Source organism: Lampetra fluviatilis, chromosome 39 (assembly GCF_964198595.1).
Source record: "Lampetra fluviatilis chromosome 39, kcLamFluv1.1, whole genome shotgun sequence".
Taxonomy (NCBI): Eukaryota; Metazoa; Chordata; class Hyperoartia; order Petromyzontiformes; family Petromyzontidae; genus Lampetra; species Lampetra fluviatilis.
The window spans coordinates 8,015,649-8,040,575 of record NC_136313.1 but is presented as its reverse complement, the minus strand read 5'-3'; the positions used below and the strand labels follow the sequence as shown (position 1 = coordinate 8,040,575).

At 52.0% G+C, this 24,927-nt stretch overlaps 2 protein-coding genes across 3 annotated transcripts in view; one reads left to right on the top strand and one right to left on the bottom strand.

Annotated features, from left to right (window-relative positions):
• Positions 1 to 9,446: 9,446 nt before the first annotated feature.
• The window catches only part of LOC144945950 (homer protein homolog 1-like), a 31,155-nt gene continuing 15,674 nt past the window's right edge, over positions 9,447 to 24,927 (bottom strand). Inside the window, exons 6-9 of one of the 2 annotated variants that reach the window (XM_078874619.1) lie at positions 23,097 to 23,256; positions 14,499 to 14,609; positions 13,575 to 13,655; positions 9,447 to 10,373 (exon numbers count right to left, since the gene is read on the bottom strand). In XM_078874619.1, coding sequence (XP_078730745.1) covers positions 10,188 to 10,373; positions 13,575 to 13,655; positions 14,499 to 14,609; positions 23,097 to 23,256 — 538 coding nt within the window. In that variant the 3' untranslated portion in view covers positions 9,447 to 10,187. The remainder of the gene's footprint in view (positions 10,374 to 13,574; positions 13,656 to 14,498; positions 14,610 to 23,096; positions 23,257 to 24,927) is intronic. The other variant, XM_078874620.1, reaches the window with a different exon arrangement.
• LOC144945891 (uncharacterized) lies at positions 17,694 to 22,859 on the top strand. The gene is made up of 3 exons (XM_078874511.1): positions 17,694 to 17,796; positions 18,464 to 18,528; positions 18,819 to 22,859. The coding sequence occupies exons 1-3, from the start codon at positions 17,694 to 17,696 to the stop codon at positions 19,695 to 19,697; spliced, it is 1,047 nt and encodes a 348-aa protein (XP_078730637.1). The 3' UTR covers positions 19,698 to 22,859.

The following is a 24,927-nucleotide window of genomic DNA, read 5'->3' as shown; positions in this document are numbered from 1 at the left end:
ATTGTTGCGATTTGTGTCCTGTAGGAGGAGTAAGATGCACCCCAAATCTATGTCCGTCCGGTTGATGCCAATAAAGTCCTGCAACTATGGTCACGCAAACCAATTCTGAGCGTCTTATGATCTGGAGAATACGGTAGGCGATTTCAATTATAGTACGGTCTGCAAAATAATCGATTATTGAATCGATTTGCTAGAGTACAGGGAATCGTTACAATTCCCCCGCCTGCCTTTTGGGGCGTCGCGGTAGCGAGATGTTAACTACCTCGTCTGGTGTACAGGAGGTCGTGGATTCGATCCTGACCCTGACGCCTGCTGCTGTATATTTGGAGTCTGTGGTGTCTCTCTATCTATCATCACGGTGGCTAGGAGATGTTAACTACCTCGCCTGGTATACAGGAAGTCGTGGGTTCGATCCCGACCCTGACGCCTGCTGCTGTATATTTGGAGTCTGCGGTGTCTCTCTATCATCATCACGGTGGCTATGAGATGTTAACTACCTCGCCTGGTACGCAGGATGTCGTGGGCTCGATCCCGACTCTGACGCCTGCTGCTGTATATTTGGAGTCTGCGGTGTCTCTCTCTCTCTATCTATCATCACGGTGGCTAGGAGATGTTGACTATTTCGCCGGGTACACAGGACGGCGTGGGTTCGATCCCGACCCTGACGCCTGCTGCTGTATATTTGGATTTTGTGTGTCTCTCTCTCCCCGTGGTCGCATGGATTTTTCTCACGGTCCTCCTGTTTTTCCTCCACATTTAGAATCAACATCACGGCGTTTAGAGTATTTGGATACTATAAATGTCCACGTGACAATCCACTTCGACGAGGCTATCATTTGTGATATCCAGGTCGCTTCTGACAGAGCTGTACAGCTCAGTAGGTCTTACCTGGTAAAATACAAAAAAAATTGTTTGTTTTGTTCCCGAGCAAGTTGCTCTTCACTAACCCGCACTGACCAGCGTGGTTCAAGTGTGGTCAAACGACTCCCGTGACCTACACCGCTCATCTCATCCAGCAGTGGGTTGACTAAGTGCTGTGAATGGCAATGTAATGAAAACACAGGGGATGTCTTAATATTTGGGAAAACAGAAAAAAACACATCTCAAAAAGCATCACATTCTTTAGGTCTTTCGGTAAAGTCACGTAGATAGGTTATTTTCTTTTAACCTATCTACGTGACTTTACCGAAAGACCAAAAGAATATGAATGCCTGCAGTCACGAATGCTCTAAGTCAATAAAAAGCATCACCATGTGTGGCCTGTGCCTGTAATTATCTTAAGGTCGTTGGATACCAACGGTGCTATAATAATATCAATCGACTGCTGGATGAAGGCCTTCCCTACGCCACACCGTGTCTGTTGCGAGTTGAGCACACTTCACCACGCTGGTCAATGTGGGTTGCTGAAGAGCAAATTGCTCAGGACACAATTTCTTTTGTTTGCATTTGACTGCAAGTATTGTGGTTAATGTTGATTCCTTGCAAAAGGTGTCAGTTTTGTTGCCAGAAAAAAGGGGAAACCCCTATTAGTATAGTAATTTGTATTATTTTACCAGGTAAGGCCCCGTGAGGGCCCACCAGGACTGGCTCGGATATCGCGCGCCCACTGATGTTCGCCGGGAATTGAAGAGTCGGGGGTGCGGTTCGGTGCGCCGGAGGGCCTCAAGGAGCTACTCGCTGTTCAATGCGGCCCTGCGTAGTTTGGGCGAGCGTTGGCCAACACATCCAGGCGGTGGGAAGGCGCGGTGCCACCAGGGCTGCTCGACCTTCAACCCCGTGGCATCAGCTGGCGTCGTCGCTCAGCGAGAGGAGCTTCGCGTCCACCCCGGACGCCCTCGTCTCGCTCATTGGGGGGGGGGGGGCATCGCCACATCGCTGCTGCTTCCTGGCGTTATTTACTAGGGCTGGTTGTTTAGTAACTGCAGCTACATACTATAAACATTCCTTCCCTTTGTTAATGCTACCCCCATCCCCTCCCTTTGATGCTGCTAATCCTGCATCATGCACGGGCATACTATGACTTTGAAACCCCCCGCCCTCCTCCTACGCATTTTCCATAAATATGCTAAATTCCTGTTGATATGCAAATTATTATGTCAAGGCGCTCTTCTTCCCACCTCCCCCCCTCCAACCCAGCTTAAATATACGCTCCAAGCTTGGTGGTGTTTCATTCTTCACCTGAGGACGGCTGCTTGCGTTGTGGCCGAAACGTCGTGAGAATTATTTTATTATGTTTTATTTTTATTATTTTATTACTTCCCTTCTACGTGACTTTACCGAAAGAACCAAGCAGAAGAGGACTGAACGGTTTGGGGAAAATATCTAATTGCGATTTTTCTGACATTGCGATTTGATTTGCCAATTTTTTTAAGTCAAGCTTCAGTTCAATATTCACTGTGTACTAGATTTAAAACATGTGATGGAGCATTACCACATGATGCCATCGAAATATGAACTGCTCTATATATTATAATGCAAGGATGAGAACTTGATAGATATGAATAGCTTCCAACATGTGTTTATTAATATGTTTTAATTGAAATAGAACAGTCTTGATTTTAAGCTTTCGTAACTGCAGGAATCTATACTCTTTTGTTCTTTTGGTAAAGTCACGTAGGTAGAAAAATAATAGATCATGACGTTTCGATCTTAACACAAGCAATCGTCACCAGGTGGGACAACCACATCAAGACTTTACGTGACTTTACCAAAAGAACCAAAGAGTATGAAATAGAACAATCACACATATAACAATTGTTAAGTTAAATAAATAAAGTTATAATAATAATACAACAATTCCAATAAGAAAGTAACAGGACTTTTCAAATCGCAAAAAATCACAGCCTTTGCGATTTGCCAATCGCATTGTTTCAACTTGCGATTTCGATTTGAAATCGATTAATCGTCCAGCCCTATGATTTACTCAGGACCCCGCCGGTCTCGTGTTCACCACTATCATCGCGGCTCTTTGATATATTGAGATTTGTTGAATTACCAAAATTCGATTAAAAAAAATGTCTCTTCCTGTTGTGGTCTAGGTTCCTTGACCCCCTCTGGTCTAGCATACGCCAAGCGGTGTGTGCGTCAAGTGTTAACGTGTAAATGATGCGCCCGGTTCAAGGCCGTAGCCATGGAGTCAACATTGGGGGGGGGCAAATCTTCTAGGGGTCTGGGGGTCCCCCCCCCAGAAAAAAAAAATCGAAAAAAAATTACTAACACACAGGATGGACTTTTCATTTTTTTTTTTACAATAATATCTAATAGTGTATTGTATTACATTGCTATGTTTTTTCTTTTTTTTTTTACCATTTCTTGTTTCATTGTATGTAATGGCAGAGATTAGTGCTGAGCACCGACATTCATCGGTGCTCAGCACATGGCTGGAGAGCCTGCGTGGAGCTACACGGGGATCTTTGTCTTTGCACTTGGGCATGGGTGCAGAGACAAAGAGACCGAGGAGGCATCGCCACCCATTATTCTGGCTCTGAGCTTGAGCCGGACTTGAGCCCAACACTGCGATCTGCGTACGCATGCACGTACCCACATGTACCCGCACGTACCCACTCACTACCCACCCTCACCGCCAATGCAATGCAGCGATAATTAAAAGCAGTCCCAATGATTGCGCTGGCTAACCCAGACGCGGTTTGTAACAGTTTCATATTTAAAATGTCCAGCGTTATTTGTCGTGTTGTGTGTGTGTGTGTGTTGTCAAGTCTGCATCTCCCGGTGTTCTTTTTTGATGGGTGGTCGGTGGTGGTGACAGTGTTACAATGTGAATGCGTGGCCACGAGATCTGTCATCATCATCGCCATCATCACTGGTCATGGGCATTCCACTGCGAGATGAATGCCCCCTCCCCCCACCCTTCCTCGCCACCATGCACCGCAAACGCCGTCGCTGCCCTCCCACAACGCTGCGATGTAAGAACAATGACAATCAGCCCCTCGCGCCAGCCACTCGATGATGATTGCAGTGATATAAGATGCGTGTTGCGTGTGTGTTCGAGCGATGACGTGCATAGCAGACGCTCCATAAACCACTTGGCGCGGAGCTATTGTGTGTGTGTGTGCGTGCATCTCGTGGCGTCTTGTCAAGGTGGCATTAGCCAGAGACCATTTCACAATCCCCTGGGAATGACATCACCGCTGAGCAATGAATTAAAAAAAGACGAAGATACGCGTAATCGTTTATTTTTATATGCGGGGTTACACAACAATAGGCGTATTTAATCATCTCATTATTTGAAACGATGCAGCGCACCGTGAGTTTGTTTTTCATGCAATACGCTGCTGTTGCTGTTGTTGTTGTTGTTGTTTGTTGGCTGTGACGAGAGACCCGTTGTTTAGAGAGGGTTGCTGCGACCGGTAATATCTGGGTAAAATCGACAGCGTTTGTTTTACTTAGGGAAATACCGCGCCGCATAATATGAATGTCTAGCAGGCGATTGGGCCGATAGACTAAAACAACATCTAATGTAGAGATACAGCAGAACGGGAGGATATTTATTGATCTTATAACATGAACATTGTAAATTGCCACAACTGAATTCAACATCGGTAGCAATCCCCAATGGCCATCGACACGAAGCGGGCACACAGTTGTTCTTGTTGTTGTCTGGATTACACCTTGTATGTTGTATGTATGTCGCCTGATGATGCCAGTTGTAATTACTGGCGAAACGTCGTACTCGAATTGCAAATGTTGTGGGCTTACTCTCCAACACACCGGCGTGCTGTACTAGTAAGGAATTGCCATGTTTTGTTTACGCGACAACCCTTACTCATTGGCTGTAGGGTGTTGGTGGGTTTAACGACACATTTATATTAACGCGATCTAACCCAAAAAAACCTCTATTGTGGATCATATTGGTCGCGAAAGCCTGCGTGCTAAGCTGATGTTGAACTTTTTTAAAGCCAAACGTGCCAACAATCGGAGGTGCGTGGGAAGGAAAACATTTGCATTTAGCGCCAGTAACCAAACACCAAAGGGCACATTCTGGCATCTGTTGCTTTATTCATATAAACAAATATGTCATACAAAACCGAATATAATTAAAATAAAACCCAACCCTTATTGACCGTCACGCGCCCCCTGTGTTAAATGTCGCAATACTTCGACAATCTGTGAGTGGCTACTTGCCTGGACCGTCGTGAGATGTGAGGTTTTTTTCTGGGGTAAACGCGCGTGGGCAACAATATTTTCGATAGTAAACACTGCTACTGTACTAAATTCACACAATGGTGACACTTTTTGTACAATCTCTGGTCTCCTTCATACGGCTTTTATTTCACGTAGAACAGCAACTATAACGATCAGCGACCCGAGTTCGATTCTCGCTCACGGCCAACACCAGTTGACGATTATCTGAACCGGTCCTGGGCCTCCCCTAGGTCGACTCAGCCTCAAATGAGTGCCTGGTGCTGCGTGCAAACATCGCCACTGGGGAGACAAAGGCGGCCGGGCGTGGTGATGGGGAATAACAACACTAACATTTTGTGTATCGGGGATTGAGTCGTTAAATGTTCCATGTTTTTTGTTAAAAATAATTTCCCACTTGTGCACAATCAAGTGCCCGCATCTGCTGCAATGGTTTGCGTGCGGATGCGGTTTCGGGGGTTGTGGGCCCATGAACTTCGTGATGGATCAAAGCCGAGGGGGGGGGGTGGGATCCTCTGGGATGGATCGTATCGAGGGGAGATAGTGGAAAGCGGCTGATTGTGAATCGAGCTGAGTAGGGTGGTGGTGGTGGTGGGGGGGTAGAGGTTCATTGTTGGGTTTGAATCTCCCGCTCCCGTACAGCATCATCCTCTTGCGCTCGTTAGCGGCTGGCAAATGCTCAGGCACCCTGCGAGGGAGACGTAGGATGCTCCTGTGTCCGCTGCGCCCTACATTACGGTAATTGGTATCGTAGGTCACCGCGGGGTGGGGGGAGGGCACTTCGAGCGGTGTCACCCGCAATTAACCACTTCCCCGAACGCCACCACCTCTCCTCTCCAGCTGTGAGCGCCACACGACGTCAACTAACAGGCGCCAGGTGCCCGCGGTGGGCGGTGGTGGTGGTGGTAGAGGCGACGGTGGTCTTGGTGATAGTGGCTGTGGTGGTGGTGGTACTAGCCATGGTCGTGGCTGTGGTGACACTGGTGGTGGTGACTTTGGTGAAACTGCTCGTGGTGGTGGCTGTGGTGACATTGGTGGTGGTGACTTTGGTGAAACTGCTCGTGGTGGTGGCTGTGGTGACATTTGTGGTGGTGCCTGTGGTGGTGATGCTGGTGACGGTGGTGGCTGTGGTGATGTTGGTGGTGTTGGTGGCTGTGGTGATACTGGTGGTGGCTGTGGTGATGTTGGTGGTGGTGGCTGTGGTGATGTTGGTGGTGGTGGCTGTAGTGATACTGGTGGTGGTGGTAGAGGCAATGCTGAGACTGGTAGTCGTAGTAATGTAACATGGTGACGATGGTGGTGGTGTCGGTTGGGGGAGCGGTGGTGCAGCGGTTAGCGTAGTGCTGCCTTACGAACCGCCGCGACCCGAGTTCGATTCTCGCTCACGGCCAACACCAGTGACGATTATCTGAACGGGACCTGGGCCTCCACCCTAGGTCTACTCAGCCTCAAAAACTAATACCTGGTGCGATGTGTCAACAACGCCACTGGGGGAGACAAAGGCGGCCGGGCGTGCCGTGCCGGCCTTCATAGGTGCTACAACAGTGTGTTAAAGTCTACACGGGGTGATCTTTGTCTTCTTGCTGTTGTTGTTGGTGGTGGTGGTGGTTGTCACGGTTAATTGAGACGACGGTGCCTGTTGCACTCGATGGGTGTGGCTGCAACCGGAGACTTCTTCGCTTGCAGGGCCCAATCGGCACGTGATGAGCCACGTGATGCACGTGCGGTTTGCCAATGGCAGATAACAAAATGCCACGATTCCCTCTCTCTCTGAAAATGGAATGTCAAATATTCTGCACGATTGTACCCGCCGTGACGTGACATTTTAAAGAGCGACCTTCCCACGCAACGTCTGCTCACTCGGTCGAGCAATTATCGCGAATAGAATAACCGTGGCAGTGTTTTACACAAGTGCTAGCTTGCTCCTAAAAATGTTTCGTGCGGGTGAGAAATCCCATTCAACCGTTGCACTGCTCGTGTGTGTGTGTGTAATTGATATGTTCCACGCGTGTATTGGATAGGAAACAATGGCATATGTACGGCAACGCTGTTTGTTCGCGGTTGGGTGAGCTCATAGGGTGGGTACGGCGGGGTCTTCCCGTCGTTACGTCTCCCTCTTGTGGACGCCGAGGCATCGAACGTTCAGCGAATGCCTCTGGGAATCAGAATCATGATCATGGGAGGAAGACTGGTTTGGGATGATGGAATTGGTGGGGGTGGTGAGATCGTGCGATGGTTGGATGGGTGGCATACCGTGTCAACTCATATGGTTCTACACGTATTCTTGTACACTACACTATACACTACACTACTATACACTACACTGCTATACCGTGTCAACCCATACGGTTTACCACGTATTCTTGTACACTACACTATACACTACACTACTATACACTACATTGCTATACCGTGTCAACCCATACGGTTTACCCCGTATTCTTGTACACTACACTATACACTACACTACTATACACTACACTGCTATACCGTGTCAACCCACACGGTTTACCCTGTATTCTTGTACACTACACTATACACTACACTACTATACACTACACTGCTATACCGTGTCAACCAACACGGTTTACCCCGTATTCTTGTACACTACACTATACACTACACTACTATACACTACACTGCTATACCGTGTCAACCAACACGGTTTACCCCGTATTCTTGTACAGGGAAATTTAGTTTTCAAATCCATACGACGTATAGCCGTTTCAATGTGGGCAAAATATTTTTTTTATTATGAAAAACATGTTTTTGTCTATTTGTTTGTGTTTCTCCCTTGTGTTGGGACTTTATAGGATGAACGTTGAGATTTATTAGGGCACGGGGTGACCAATAAGGTCTGAATTTGTCTGTAATAAGGCAGGGCACTGACAAGGGGTTGACAGCTATGTGGTGGGATGGCTGGAAAGTGGGGGTGGATGAATGGTTGGATGGTGAAGTGGTTGGATGGTGAAGTGTTTGGATAATGGGATAGTGGGTGGGTGATCAAAATATGTGGCTCAAGAGCTCGTGAGCTATTGCGCTGGTTGCCCGACTAAGTCTTAACATTTTTAAATAGTTGTGCATTGCTAATTGAGAGGTATACCACACGGCTCGTAAATAATTTCAGCAGTTTGGAAGTCAAGTGCAGGGGGAATTAGGAACTCGTGTGGTGAGCAGTTCTGCATTCAGAAGTTAAAGTTCGTCAAACAATTTCCCATTTTCTGGGGATATGCTGAAAATGTCCCCCCCCCCCCCCCCAAAAATATATTGCTATAAAATAGATGTCTGTTTATGTGGTTATGGTTATACTTTATAAATCCCTAATCTCTGCCATTACATACAATGAAACAATAAAAGGTAAAAAAAGAAAAAAACAGAGCAATGTAATACAATACACTATTAGACATTATTGTTAAAAATAAATAAAAAGTTCATCCTGTGTGTTAGTGAATTTGTTAAATATTTTAGGCAGGAAATGAGTTTTCAAATTTAGATTTTTTTTCTGGTGGGGGACACCCCCAGACCCCCTTGAAGATTAAGGTCCCCCCCAATGTTGACTCCATGGCTAGGGCCTTGAGGATCGGTGCAAGCTTCCCGTGGCTACATTGACAGCGCAGTTCGGGTGTAGACGCCGAGCGGGTGTGTTGCTGTTGTGCAACACGGCTCTCCGGTGTGTTTCTGGGTTGTAACGACAAAGTCGTGCCACCTCGGCACGTGCAGATCGGTTGCCTTTTCCTAGCGAGCGGTTGGCTCGTAGACTCCCAGCGGCTTCTTCTTGCTGTTCTTCCTCTTTCGTATGGCAAGATGAACTTTCAGCAACGTTATCGGTGTGGATATTGTGGCGATTAAGCCGTTCAGGAGTTCTCCCTGGAGGCTTGGCGAATGTCGGTGATAATTGCACCTTAGTTGGTGGTGCAGGGGGTCGCGTAGGATCACGCGATCCGTGGTCTGTGTATTGGCGCTTGAAGCGGGCAGTGTGATGTCGCGTGACCCATTGGTCTGGCTCTGGTAGCCGCGGTCACATTGCGAATTGTTCTTCGTTTGTTCTTCATTCCAGCGGCTGATTTTGGTGGAGGCGTTGGATCCGCGTGTCGTGGATTGAGCCGAGGCGGGAGGCGACTGCACGGACGTACGGCGAGCCTGGGAGCGCCGCACGCACGAACTGGCCCACGTGTACTGACGAGGCGCGTTTGTTGAATCCCTTTAGGGCTGTTTGGGCCGCTTCGTCCGTGCCCACGACGTCCCCCCCCACCCCGAGCTTCGCCGCACGCCCCAACAGACTTCGAGAAGGTTGGCAGACAGTTTATTTCCCTTTCGATAATTTCTTCAATTTGTAACGTAATTTTTGTAAAATATCACGACCGCCACGAATATCAAAATTGTACTTGCGTCGCAGCTTACATCTTTCAAACGTGTGTGTGAGGTTCGTGTGTGCGTGTGTTTCTGAGGTTTGTGCGTGTGTGGTTTGTGTGCGTGTCAGTTTTTTGCGTGCGTGTGTTGAGGTTTTTGCGTGCGTGTGTTGAGGTTTTTGCGTGCGTGTGAGGCTTGCTTGTGCGTGAGGTTTTTTTTCGTTTGTTAATATATGTAAGAATTTGTGGCGCAGTGGGTATTGCACTGCGCCATTAACCTCGGCGACCTGAGTTCGATTCCCGGGCACGGCTAGCATCAATACATCAATGGCGGCGAGCGAAACCCTCCCCCCTCTTCACCAAACCCCACTGACCAGCGTGGTGAAGTATGGTCAAACAACCCCCATGACCAGAACGAGGCCTTCACCCGGCAGTCGATTGACAAACAGCTGTAAATTACAATCATTCATTATCAACACCGTCTTCAACCGTGGTCAATCCACCGCTCGACTGAAGGCATCTCCAAGCTGCCGCGGTGACGCAATCCACCCAGCGCACGCACGCGAGCCAATTTCATCGCTCCGTCTCCTCCCTGGCGATCACCCCACCCCCCCCTCCGCTCCCCCATCTCGGACGCGTGCAACCACAAAACAATAAGAAATGAGACAAAATAAGGAATCACAGCTGGCCAATTTTGGCGAGGCAGTCACGGAATTCGACCAGCTCGGCGATGTTCCCGTCCAGCGTGCGGAGCCAGCCGTCAATCTCCCGTCCGGCCGCCTCCTTCTTCCTCTGCCTCTCCGAGAGCTCCTCCTTCAGCGCGCTCGCTCGCTTCTGCAGCTCCGCGTTCTTCTGCTCCGTCTCCTGAGCAAAGCGAGCACGCCGGTGGCAGAAAGCGGTTGGTGGCGCGGGTGGCACAGGTGGCACGGGCGGTCCTGGTTACACGGAATTAAACAGGGCCCCCCTGTCCAATTCCCCGCTCCCTCTCTTTGTAGCCCAGCGTGTGGGACCTCCTTCTGGCCCGTGGGCTCCGGTGCAGCTGCACCGCCTGCACACTCGATAGCTGTGGCCCTGCTATCTGATTAGAATTGAAGTCATGGATTACGGCTGCCGATTACTGCGTTTGACTAACTCGGGCATTCTGCGGCGGTTGTGAAAATCGATCTCTCCCCTGCTCCCGCTCGTCACCAATTTTTTGTCGATTCATCGACCTCATCGACCAATCGTCCCGAGCTCGAGAAGTAAATAAGGCCCGGCTCCCGTTTCCCTCGTAAGCCGCCGTCTGGGGCCGGCGCCCCGGTGCAGTTGCACCGCCTGCGTATTTGATCGCCACGCCGGACCCTCATAGGCGGTGGCGGTGGCGCGGGTTCGTTCGCACGTCCCTTCGATCGAATGTCGCGAGGGAATTGAATTGATCGCCTGGAGAAAATTCCAAGTTAACCCACAAACACGAACCGAGCTGACGATCAAATCAGTCGCGATGCCCGACGATTCGCTGCACTTGCTGGGGGCCTTTTTCAGGAAGTACAGTTTGAACCACTGAATTGAGATAGCAGCATTGAATTCAACTCCCGAAGATGCTCCCGGTACGTGGAGCAAAACGTCGGGCGTGACGCCGAACCACGTGTGGTGCCACCTGGAAACTTACCGCAAAGATAAACGCAGCCGGTTGTTCTATAACGCGGTAGTTGCGTCCCTGAAGAACACCGCGTTAGAGAACAGACTGCTTAGCGCAACCGCAAAGACCCACGTGGTCATCTTCTTGGTTCTTTCGGTAAAGTCACGTAGAAGGGAAGTAATAAAATAATAAAAATAAAACATAATAAAATAATTCTCACGACGTTTCGGCCACAACGCAAGCAGCCGTCCTCAGCCGACCTCAGGTGAAGACCAGGTCTGTTGGTGTTTCATTCAGACTATGTCTCCCCGACAGACCTGGTCTTCACCTGAGGACGGCTGCTTGCGTTGTGGCCGAAACGTCGTGAGAATTATTTTATTATGTTTTATTTTTATTATTTTATTACTTCCCTTCTACGTGACTTTACCGAAAGAACCAAGAAGATGAATCCCTGCAGTCACGAAAGCTTTAAATCGAAAAACCCACGTGGTCGTAAGGATTCGAGACGTAGGGATTGGAGATGTAATAATCCCCACCAGCGATTCACGATTGATTTTCACGAGTCAAGGGTGAATCGTCGTTGTTTTGATGTCTCTTGCGTGCTGCTTTGTTTTTGTTTCTAGATTTGAAGCTTTCGCGACTGCAAGGATTCATACTCTTAGGGTTTTCGGTAAAATCACGTAGGTAGAAAATAAATAATAAGTAATATATTTGAAAAAAATCTATTATTTTTTATTTTTTACATACGTGACTTTACCGAAAAACCTAAGAGTACTGTTATTGTTTGTTTTACATGTTGCGTCTTTTTTGTGCTCCGTCTTGTGCGTTCTGTCAGCTTAATGGTGCACTGGCAGGTACTTTGTTTACATTCTCAAACATGGATTGATGAATGATTTGTTGCGAGCTTCATTGGCATAATAATCAATTTCAATCGATGCATTTTTTGCATGCTGCGTGATCTTTTTTTTGCATGTAGGGGTACTTTTTATTGAGTTATTTTAGCCTTCTTCCCCTTGCTCCACCGATTGTACCATCGGCGTCGCTCCTGGGACAAAGTGTCTACTTGTGCATCGCCTCTGCGATAGACAAAAACTCACGGAAGGTGACATCACAGAACTGCTTCGAGTTCCCTTGTCGTGGCCTCTATCCACGCGCTAATGGTCGACCCACGTGCCTGGCCTCAGGGAGATGTTGGCCCTGGGATGTCGAACTCTCGGAGGGAGAATCTACGGCAGCTCAGCCAGCACGCTGTGACCTGAGTTGAATAATGACAGGGCCCAGCGCTTTCACGGCCGGTTTGCCGCTAAGAATAATGGACAATTCGATCATTTTTAATTCTCAGAGCTGGAACGCGGCCACAGTGTGTTACAAAACCAAAAGCGAATATGATCGGGAAAGTTTTTGTTGTTTTTCACGTGCAGTCATTGGTGACTGGGCTGAGACCATCAACACACAACCACTTGAGAACCCGGCTTTATCAGGGGTCACTGCTCACATTCAAAAACCCAAGAACTCAGCCGTTGCCATCTTCAGCGCTCTGACTCGAGTCTCCAGGCCACCACGATGCCCTTGCAGTTATGAACACGGGCGCATAGCGGGTTGCGCTCTCTTGTGAACTGCGTCGTGGGCTACTTTCTAAATGTGGAGGGAAAAACCAGAGGACGCCGGAGATAAATCCACGCAATTATGGGGAGAACATGCAAATATACAGGGTAGGCGTCGAACCCACGACCTCCTGTATACCAGGCGAGGTAGTTAACATCTTGCCACCAGTAAGCCTCTTTGACTATATGTCATTCCACCCCTACAAATGTAAAGTGTGTTTCACACACCCCATTGACCACGCGGCCTTCTGGGAGTGATTCCTGTCAGCAGCATTGGTTCAGCACAAGCAGCAGTCTGTGCCGGCTTCGACATTTCAGTGTCTCAGAGTTTCGCTCGCATTGAACCAAAGCCGATGAAATGATGCACTCCAAGAAGAAGGTCGCGTGGCCGATGGGATGTGTGAAAAACACTTTAATTTGTTGTTGTTGTTGTTGTCGTGTGGAAGGACAGTTATGTGAAGGAGGAGAATTGTCCGTTTCCTGCGACGTCGCTTCTGCTGTTCGCCACAGCGTCTGCTCACGTGCATCGTGCGTTCGGCTCCAGCTGCGACGGCCACCCCTTAATTGTTCACATTTTCTGTGCGATTTGGTCAAATCCCCTCCAACTATTGCAGACGGATCGTCCATCGCCGAGCGAAGCTGCCGCCCGCAGACACTCCGAGGCTGCCCCCCAGCCTGCCCCGCGTGGGGGAAGCTGCCGTACCCGAGGGGGGGGGGGGTTCCCTCCTAGTCGTCCGCTACAGGTGAGGCAGCCTCGTCCAGGCAGGGGAGGTGGAGGACGAGAAGGGAGGGGGAGGAGGAGGGGGGGAGGAGGAGGAGGAGGAGGGAGGAGGACCTTCTCACCTTGATCTTCTGCAGATTCCTCTCAGCCTCCTCCTTCATCTCCTTCACCTCCTCGTGTCTCTGCGTGAGCAGCGCTCGCTCCTGCAAGAGGGCCACGCGTCGCACGCACGCTGCATTGTGGTGGTGGTGGTGCGGATTGGGTGGGGTGGCCGGGTCCCCCGAGCGTGGGGGGCGGTGCGGCGTTCCACGCGTCGGGTGGGCCACTACACCAACCCGCATATCTCTTCACCCGCCACCCCCTCCCCCAATAGTCCTTGGTAAAAGGACTCGCAGATTGACTTACATTGGGTAAAGCCACGCAGCAACATCACCCCCTAAACTGTGAAGCTACCGCAAGCCGTGGCCGTCTGTCAAGCGAAGCGCCTTCGTGACACAGCCTTGCGCTACGAGAATGACGCGGATAACAAATGAGCCGACGGCTTTCGTGTGAATTATTATTGTTATTGCGACTTGTTTACCCGGCAAGGTCTCGCAGAGACTTAAGGCCTTTTCTTCATCAGGATCCTGCTCCCGCTCGGTTTTCGCAGTAGGAGGCAGCGATCACGACGAGTTTTAATTTACGGGTGTAATTTTTCCCATTTCGCAAATTTGGCTCGTGATGTGCTCGCACGCAATGGCCTACCCTTCAAATAACGTCACGTTTTTTTTTTTAACGTCCGCAGGCGACGCGTATTTTACAGTCGGTGCACCCGCAGCATTAACCGGTGCCGCCTGCCGGATTCGAACCGCGAACCTCCCCAACAAACTATAAAAAAAAACATTTACCAGGTAAGCGGGGGACGCGCTGCCGCTGTGCCACGTCGTCGCCCATGCCGGGCCGACTACCCGTCTGGGAAAGCGCAGCAGCGCCTTCGCGAGACGGCCGCCTGCGCTCCTGAGCGTGGCGCCAGTGGCCGAAGGCGTCGAGTGGCCGGAGCCGCCTACCTGCTCCTTCTCGCTGATCTGGAACTCCAGCTCCTGCGCGTGCCGGCTCAGCTGCGCGTTGCTCGCCAGCAGGCGGTCGGCCTCCGCGCGCCGCCGCTCCAGCTCGTTCACCTGCGCGGGCGCCAACGCCACCGCTCACTCACCCACTAACCCATTCACCCACCCACTCACCCACTCGCCCACTCACTCACTCACCCACTCGCCCACTCACTCACCCACTCACCCACTCACTCACTCACCGTCGTTCAGGTTCCCTCGGGGCCTCGTTTCCTGCCGAACGTCTTTGCCGGCTCTGCCGCTAGATCTGGAGTAGGTGGCGCGCAGCGACTATAGTCGCCGCAGCCGTGGCGGGAGGCATACTGGATCTGGTGTGCGGGGTGTGTGAAATATTTACCAGGATGCTGGTAGACTGGCATAGGAACGTGGCGAGTAGTAGCCGTAGCGGGGGGTACACGGGATTTTTTGTTTGTTATCGCGGTATCTGAATGCAGGCCGAAAAAACACAATACCCCACGTGGCCAGCAACAAACAGCACTATAATATATCTAAGAATGTAACACGGATCTTGACTTGAGCAAGGTTGCGGTTACAACTTTGGGAAAATATATAAAGTGAGTGGGTGAGCGAGTGGGTGGGTGGGTGAGCGATTGAGTGAGTGGGTGGGTGATTGAGTGAGTGGGTGGGTGAGTGAGTCAGTGAGTGGGTGAGTGAGTGGGTGGGTGAGTCAGTGAGTGGGTGGGTGGGTGAGTGAGTGGGTGGGTGAGTGGGTGGGTGAGTCAGTGGGTGGGTGAGTGAGTGAGTGAGTGGGTGGGTGAGTGAGTGGGTGGGTGAGTCAGTGAGTGGGTGGGTGAGTGAGTGAGTGGGTGGGTGGGTGAGTGAGTGAGTGAGTGGGTGGGTGGGTGAGTGGGTGGGTGAGTGGGTGAGTGAGTGGGTGAGCACACGAGTGTGTTGTTGTGACCTGCAGTGCGGTGGATGAGTGAGTGGGTGGGTTAGTGCGCTGCGCTAAGAACCCGGCGACCCGGATTCAATTCCCGCTCACCAGTGACAATTATCTAAACCATTCCTGGGCCTCCCTTAGGTCGACTTAGCCTCAAATGAGTATCTGGTGTGATGTGTAAACATTGCCACTCGGGAGACGAAGGCGACCGGGCGTGGTTGGCCACCTCCCCTCGTGTGCCGTTCCAGCCTTCGTAGGTGCTACTCACTAACATCGCTTGCCCCAACAGTCTGTTAATGCTATAAGGGGGATCTTTGTCTCTGTTTGTTTTACCATACGACGCCTCCCGACCCGTCTCGAGCATGTTAGTGACCCCTGCCAAGGGTCGAGCTTCTTCTCTCTGACTGCATTGTTCTAAGTTACCAGGTAAGGCCCACTGAGCTCTTTTTCAGAAGTCACTTGGCCACAAATGACAGCTCGATGCAGTGGCTTGTCATCACGTGGAAATGTACGGCAGCCAAATTCTCTCAAACGTGTGATGTTCATTCTAGAGAGAAACCGGAGGGACCTGGGTAAAAATCCAAGCGACCACGGAGAGAGACACGCAAACTCCAAATGTACAGCGGGCATCAGGATCGGATCGAACCCAACGACCTCCTGCATACCAGGCGAGGGAGTTAACATCACGCGAACACGACGCCCCTTCACTTCGCAAACCGCGAGCCGTGCACCGCTGCCGTTAGAGAGCGCTCCGCCACTCGCAATCACAAGGTCACGAGTTCAAATCTCGGGCGGGAGATCAAATCTGCCCATCATCATTCTCAGAAGGGGGGGTTCGATTAAAATTAGTAATACACTGCGAGCAAGTAGATAGTGGATTTGCCATATCGATAGCTTTGCTCTTCTTGCCGCGAGAATGTGGAATAAACTCCCCAGCACTGCCTCGGGGCTGTGCAGGGGGGACGAGGGCTGCGCTGGGCTCCACCGTGTGGCCTGGAGGGGACAGGAATCGTCCCGCAGGCTGCCACGCTCATGACAAGCACGACGACGACAATGACGACGACGACGATGATGACGACAACGATGACGACGACGACGATGATGGCAACGACGACGATGATGACGATGATGACGACGACGACGATGATGACGACGACGATGATGACAACGACGACGATGATGACGACGATGATGACGACGACGATGACGATGACGACGACAATGATGACAATGACAGCATCGCCCTTCACACGACGGCATCTCACGGCGCTTTGCCAATACGCCCGTTGCACAAATTGTGCACAGGAATTGGGGACCACGTGCCCAGGTGTCCCCCCTGCCCCCCCTGCCCCCCCACCCCGAACATGGGGGGGGGGCGGGGGGAGCAGTGAACCTGACCCCTCCCCCAGGGGCCACTCGAAACGGCGGGCGGCCGTGAACGAGGACACGAGCGAGGAGGTTTGGGAGTGGCGGCGAAGTACCGACCCGTCGCGGGCCCCCCGCTATTTATCTATCCCCGGCTTTGCCCCCCTCGGTTGATTTATTTCGCGGGGATGTGTAAAAGGCGATGGTTGTGCGCACGCACGCTATCTCGGCGGAGTGCGGCAGCCACAATGGGGGCCCTCTTGCGGAAAACCGCCGCGGAGAAGGAATTTGGCGAAAGAAAGGCGGTCGTGCAATAGTCGCTCGTCTACGGCGCGCGCCTCACCGAATACCGCAACTGTCGCGTCCGCGACCTTTGTGCGCTTGGCGGTAAACTGTGCGCGCGTGCGTGTCTTTATTGCGCCCTGCGGGAAGTGGAAAAAAGTCATTACCACTAATCTGAAGCCTAATCCCGCCCGTAAAGGACAACCCAATCCATAGGTCGCGGCCGCTCGACCTGACCCCCGACGCTAATCCCACCGATAGGTCGCGGCCATCGCTTACGGACAGTGGCACGCGGCCACTCGCTCGCTCGCTCGCTCGCTCGCAAAGCTGAGCGTGAATTGTGGCGAGCATCCCTTTTTGCAGAGAACGCGAAGTCGGCTCTTGCGTCCCTGGAATAACGACAACTCAGGCCTTGTCAATAAGGCCGCCCCAAAGCGAGGACGTGTCGTGCAACCGCCCTTCTCCATCGCAGCGATTCAGGCGCCTTTTTGTGTCATATTGCGGAGGAGAAGGTATCTTTTGCCTCGTCATTGCCGTGGCAACCGCTAAATATGCGCACAGCAAGGGGATCTGTCACGTGGATGTCCTGAGCTCCGTCACAGGAACACGGAATGCGCGCTGAATCGCTCGGGGTCATCATCACCTTGGTCTACGTCTCGCCATGTCGCGGCGGCGAGGTGTTATCTCCCTCGCCCGGTGTGCAGGAGGTCGCGGGTGAGGTCGCGACCCCTGTACAGTACACAGGCGGTCCTCGCTTTAACGACGCGATGCGTTCCTAGAAACTCCGTCGTGAATCGGACGGTCACAAATGGGACCCCGCTTTCCCACGGACAGTGGCAACAATAGAAACACCCCTTGCCAATGTCCCTGTCCTTTTATCGGACATACCCAACGGGGTTTCACAGGGAAACATCCACAACAACACTTGAGAAGAACAAAAGCTCCACGCCGAGTGGCATCGGAAATCAGACCGTCTCTGTTCTAATGCGTTCGGGGTAATGTCGGCGGGTGCGCCATGAATTAAGTTTTTTCGCCGTAAATTAAGTTTCTTCGCCGTAAATCGATCCGCCGTGGTGTTGTATAAACGTCATGAATGTGGATCGTCGTAAACCCGACCGCCGCAAACTGGAGACCGCCTGTATTTGGAGTCTGCGGTGTTTCTCTCTCTCCGTGGTCGCGTGGATTTTTCTTCGGGTCCTCCGGTTTTTCCCTCCACATTTAGAATCAACGTCACGCGCTTAGAGCATTTGGCTGCTGTAAATTCCCACATGCGACAAGGCGCTGCGTTTAGCTATCACTTGTGGCCAAGTTGCTTCTGAGAAAGAGCTATATAAGTCGGTGAGCTTTACCTGGTAAATAAAATAGTTGTAATAGTTTTTAGTTGACTGTTTTGTACTGTTTTCAATCACGACACCGCAGGTCACAAGAACAACACACACTCACTCATCCACTCACTCATCCACTTACCACATTTACTCATCCACTCACTCACCACACTCACTCATCCACTCATTCACTCACTCACCACACTCATCCACTCACCACACTCATTTATCCACTCACTCACCACACTCATTCACTCACTCACAACAACAACACTCACTCACCCACCCACTCACCACACTCACTAATCCACTCATTCACTCACTCACCACACTCATTCACTCACTCACAACAACAACACTCACTCACCCACCCACTCACCACACTCACTAATCCACTCATTCACTCACTCACCACACTCATCCACTCACTCACCACTCATTTATCCACTCACTCACCACACTCATCCACTCAATCACCACTCACTCACTCACTCACCACACTCACAACACTCACTCACTCATCCACTCACTTACTCACCACACTCACTCACTCACCACACTCACCACACTCACTCATCCACTCACCACACTCACTCACAACACTCACTCACTCATCCACTCACTTACTCACTCACCACACTCACTCACTCACCACACTCACCACACTCACTCATCCACTCACTCACTCACCACACTCACTCATCCACTCACTCATCCACTCACCACTCACTCACTCACCACACTCACCACATTCACTCAACTACTCACTCATTCACTCACCACACTCACTCATCTACTCACTCACTCACTCATCCACTCACTCACGCACTCATCCACTCACTCACTCACTCACCACACTCACCACATTCACTCATCTACTCACTCATTCACTCACCACACTCACTCATCTACTCACTCACAACACTCACTCACTCACTCATCCACTCACAACGCTCACTCACTCATCCATCACTCACTCATCCACTCACTCACAACACTCACTCATCCACTCACTCACCACACTCACCCACTCACTCACCCACCCACTCATCACACTCACTCACTCACCCACTCAACCACAATGTTTCCGCTTCTTCCTTCGCACTGCGCCACTCTGGAATTCCCTCCCATGGTCTCATTTTCCAAAGCTATTCTAATAACCTCGCTCATTCCAAGAGATGCATTACACTTTTTTTTTTAACGATTACAGCTTTGATAAGTGCTGTTTGTTGCTGGCCGCTGAGGATTGTGGACCTTTGTGCCTCTTCTCAGCAACCATGGTTACAATAAAAAAAAAATCAGCAACTGCAGCCATTTTCTATCCACTGCTGGATGAGGGCCTCCCTTGCGAGGCGCGACGGTTTGTGTGCTCGGAGCACAATGGATCGTGCCACTGCAGGGTTGTACACGGTCTACCCTGCAAAGTTGCGGCCTTTAATAATGCGGGAATAACGCGTGGAAGCCCCTGTAAGGACCCTTTGTCATTGCTCTCATGCTTGTGATTCCCGTGGTGGTGGTGGTGGTGGTGAATGAAAGTAGTTAATTATTCTAAATGTTGTATTGCTCAAATGAACATTGAGACGTCTCCTATTTGCAGCAATGAGGCAGTGGTGGTTTTTCCACGAGTCTTTCCGTAGGATAACCCAACCGTCTGTTGGCTTCCCCACAAAGTGGTACGTACTTTATCCACCCCCGGGGGTGTGATGGACTGAGACAACCACCAACCCGGATTTGAACTCAACACTTTCCCATTGCGAGCCCTTCTCACGTACACTTCGTTGAGCTCTGGCACGTGTTCGTTGTGCTGCTTGCCACGTGGATTTCCCGCGTGGGCCGTGTGAAGATTCTCAGTGTTCATGGCCGAATGTGAGCGGAGGGGGTCGTTTGCACGAAGGAACTCTTTAGAACTGTCGCACGGGTGGCACTGGAGATTCTGCGGGTCCTGACGCCAGGTAGGTGGCGTGCGCGGCTCGCTCGTTAGCGCCTCTTCGTGCGCGGACGCTCTCCCCGCGAGTGACCTTTTGAGTCGACGGTCGCCGGGACGTGGGATTTCAAACGCGAGGATTACGCGGTGATTAAACCGCTCCCCGATGACGCGCTGGCCGCGCCGGTCCCGCCAAACGCCGGCGCGCTCTGCCCGCGGCCTTCTCAAAAGCCCTTTCGGTCCAAAGCTCCCCGCGTTCGATGGATGTCGCCCGCCTTTGAAGTTCAAAAGCGGCAGTCCGGCCAGCGTGTGGGCGAGCGGGCGGTCACGTGGGGCGGCGAGCGAGGGGAGGAGGGGGGGGGGTCAGGGGGGGTCAGGGGTTGGCACGAATTAGTCGCCGCCGTGGGGGGCGTGGCCCTAGCGGCGTGTCCGTCGGCTGCGACTCGGGCAACCCGCCGTGTCAGTCCGCTGCTGGATGAGGGCCTTCCCGCGACGTGCGTGTTGCAATGCCACCAGCGTGGGTTTGGTGGATTGGGGCGTACGGTACAACGGTTGATTTCACTGCGCTGTCCTCTGCCCGGCACACAGCTCAGCAGCAGGCTACAGTGAGCTGTTTGACCAGTTAAGGAATTGTACTATTAGGTAAATATTCACACGCCCATTTAATAGCTGGTCATTAGAAAACAATTCAAATGTAATTGTTACGAGACCCCATGGTGTAAAGTGCAGCTCTTATTGTCAACTCCACCACTCTGGCCTCTCTATTTACGTTGCTATGAAGAAGGCCCATTTACCAAAACGTCTCCTATTTATTGTAAGGCCGCACACGCAGTGTTATTGACGAATGTGTCGAGTATTTGTTGTTGTTGTTGTCTGTGCTTGTGCACCACTGCCAACGCAGCAGCAGCAGCACCACATAATTTGTTACGATGATCGTCGCCCATCAAAGCGATGTCCAGGCTCAAAACACCCTGCTTAGCTTTCGAGATCTGCCGAGATCGGTTGCATTCCCACCGATTTGGTCACGGGCATCTGCCGCGAAGTCCACCGTAAAGACCCGGTGAATGGGTTCACTCAACGGGAGCCACCGTGCACTGGCGATATGCACCCAAGGATGGAGCCCCGATTGACATTCGAAGAATTGTCACGATTTGGGGTCACGATTTGGGGTCACAAAGTCGATTCAAGAAGACCTGACGGTGGTCTTGGTCTCGTTTGTGCTGTTTGTCTCCTGTGTGCTGTCTTCTTCTGTATTCTACCTTGTCTTTTCCATTGACCCAAAGGTGACCTTTAAATATAATTTGCACGAATTGCAAAGTAATTGATTCTTACAGTTAATTCCGTGTGTGTGTGTGCGTGTGCCATCCGTGTAGGAATTGATTTTAACTTGAATCAATAAATTGTTAGATACCCAGTCCATTCCGTGGCTAGACCAAACTCACCTTCAAAAACCCTCAAACATTCAAACATGCTCTAACATTGCCCCCGCGCATTAAAAGCAAGCCTCCTTTGAAAAAAAAAAAGATCAGCAGTTGCACGGAGTTGAAAAAATAGAAAGATTAACATTTTAAAATTGTCAACTCATTTTTTTTTCGGTTAAACACCGTACCGATCACGTCTCAGCCGATGGCCCATCTTCGTGGTCCTTCGTGCCCTGAAGAAGAGCCGTTGCCTGAAACGTCGCCCGTTATATAATTTTCCCTTTGCAGGCCACACGCTGTGCTGTTGACGAACGTGCCGAGTATTTTTTGAGAAGCTCGTCACCGCGCGTAAATTACAAACCGTGTTTTTGCCGCGGTGTCTCTGAGACGCCGTACGTGACCCGCTCTGGCGTGTGGATCAGAAGCACGCGGCAACCGTGACAAAGAATTCCTAAGTGTTAAACGTAACAAAGAAATCGGAGTGGAAGCTGAGAGGCGCGCCAAGAAGCACGGAGAGCGGCACGCACGGATTTGGTCTGAGAGCCGGGACGAGGAACCGGACGATTGGAGAATGTGCGCCGGTTAGAGACGTCCTCTTGCGTTGTTGCGCGTTGTTGCGCGTTGTTGCGCGTTGTTGCGTGTTGTTGTTGCGTGTTGTTGTGCGTTGTTGCGCGTTGTTGCGCGTTGTTGCGCGTTGTTGCGCGTTGTTGCGCGTTGTTGCGCGTTGTTGCGCGTTGTTGCAGGTTGTTGTGCGTTGTTGCGCGTTGTTGTGCGTTGTTGCGCGTTGTTGTGCGTTGTTGTGCGTTGTTGTGCGTTGTTGTGCATTGTTGTGCGTTGTTGCGCGTTGTTGCGCGTTGTTGTGTGTTGTTGTGCGTTGTCCGTTGTTGTGCGTTGTTGCGCGTTGTTGCGCGTTGTTGCGCGTTGTTGCGCTTTGTTGCGCGTTGTTGCGCGTTGTTGTGCGTTGTTGTGCGTTGTTGCGCGTTGTTGTGTGTTGTTGTGCGTTGTTGCGCGTTGTTTAAAGCTTGTTTTTTTCTTCCGGGCCCGCGCTATTTTTCTGTGGCACTCTCAATTCTCACGATGGATTTCCCCTTCGTCTTACGGAATTGACCGCAATGACTGCTAATAAAAATAACAGTAGTACAGTAGTAGTCGTAAAAAAACAAGTGTGCGTGGGGAGGACACCGCACTGAAAGGGATGATGATGATGATGATGACCAGTGGCCGAGACCAACGACAGAGTGGCAGCCCGAGATCACGTCCACCGCGGAGATGAAGCAACAACATCCGCTCATGCTCTGTGGGTCGTGGCGGGTGCGCAAAACCGGCTGGGAGGCGCCAGCTCACCTTGGCCAGCAGGGCCTCGCACTCCTGCCGGCAGGCGGCCGTCTCCCTCACGCTCGCCTCCGTGACACCGTCGGCGGTCTCCAGCGAGGCCTTGAGCTCGGCGTTCACTCCCCGCAGGGCGGCCAGCTCCGCCTCCAACTCCTGGCCGTTCACCAAGCTGCTGGGAGAGACGCACGGGAGGGGTCACGCCCGGGAGAGGTCACGCTCGGGAGAGGTCACGCTCGGCAAAGGTCAAGCTCGGGAGAGGTCACGCTCGGGAGAGGTCACGCTCGGCAGAGGTCACGCTCGGGAGAGGTCACGCTCGGCAGAGGTGACGCTCGGGAGAGGTCACACTCGGGAGAGGTGACGCTCGGCAGAGGTCACGCTCGGGAGAGGTCACGCCCGGCAGAGGTGACGCCCGGCAGAGGTGACGCTCGGCAGAGGTGACGCTCGGGAGAGGTCAAGCTCGGCAGAGGTCAAGCTCGGTAGAGGTGACGCTCGGCAGAGGTGACGCTCGGCAGAGGTGACGCTCGGGAGAGGTCACGCTCGGTAGAGGTCACGCTCGGTAGAGGTGACGCTCGGCAGAGGTCACGCTCGGCAGAGGTCAAGCTCGGTAGAGGTGACGCTCGGCAGAGGTCACGCTCGGTAGAGGTGACGCTCGGCAGAGGTCAAGCTCGGTAGAGGTCAAGCTCGGCAGAGGTCACGCTCGGGAGAGGTGACGCTCGGCAAAGGTCACGCTCGGGAGAGGTGACGCTCGGGAGAGGTCACGCATGCGGCGATGGCTGGCGGTGGGGGGGGGATGTGAGGAGATTCCTGATGCCGCTGGTGCGATTTCAGCGGTGGGAATTTCGTGCCGGACGAACAGTTACTCGTGTGCGTGCCCGCTCTCGCTCTCACTCGGCCACTTGCTGGCGTTCCACTAACTTACTCGCCTACGCAAGCCCTCAATCAGTCAATTGATCACCCATGCACCCACTCATGCAACCACTCACTCGCCTGCACACTCAATCACCCATGCACCCATGCATTCACTCACTCACTCACGAAGTTACTCAAACACATAGCCACTCGCTCGTTTGACTGCCTGAGCACTCGCTCAACCTCCTACCTCTTCACACACTACACACTCACTCACTCATCTGTCTACTCGTTCCCTCATCCACGTACCGACTCACCCACCCACCCGCTCACTCACGCATTCACTCGCCGACCGGCCCGCTCGCTCAGGCACTCGATTACCCACACGCCCACCCAGCCTTCCGTCCACGCACTCGCCCGTCGCGACGCGATCGTCTTTGCCGACACGTGAAGCGCAGACGCGACGCGATCTCCGCGTGGTAGCCATGCCGACGTGGGGTCACCTGTCGCGGTAGCTCAAACGGCCGTCCCCCCTTTCGCATCGGCGAGGCGCAAGAACGCGTGAAGCGGTTGAGTTTCATGATGATCGTCGTCGTCGTCATCGTCGGTCATGATCTATCCCAGGGGGTGGGCAACCCGCGGCTCCGGCACCGCATGCGAATCTCTCTGATTGCTTCGTGACATACCGCGTGTGTCTATTCGCGTTGCGGCTCTCGAAACGTTTTGAGTTTTGTAGCGAATTCGAAAAAAATGTCTCCTCTTGTTACTTTGGTTGCCGACCGCTGACCTATCCACTGCCGGATGAAGGTTTTTCGAAAGCGTCGCCATCTCTCGTATTGTATCATGATGACGAGGACGACGCTTGTTCACCCCCGGAGTCTCACGACTGTTTCACAGGAGGGTCCTGCCCAGTTGTGCGCAGTCGGGGGCGATGATTGCGATGTCGATTCCAAAGGAGCCGATTTCATCGCTGCGTCTCTGTGCTGGAGGTGCC

Bases quoted from the DNA above. Each gene is read 5' to 3' on its own strand.
- LOC144945891 (XM_078874511.1), top strand. From the start codon at position 17,694: ATGCGCGCTGAATCGCTCGGGGTCATCATCACCTTGGTCTACGTCTCG. The intron at 17,797-18,463 runs GTGAGGTCGCGA...AATAGTTTTTAG, and splicing joins CGGTGTGCAGGAGGTCGCGG to TTGACTGTTTTGTACTGTTT. The intron at 18,529-18,818 runs TCCACTCACTCA...TTCACTCACTCA, and splicing joins GAACAACACACACTCACTCA to CCACACTCATCCACTCACTC.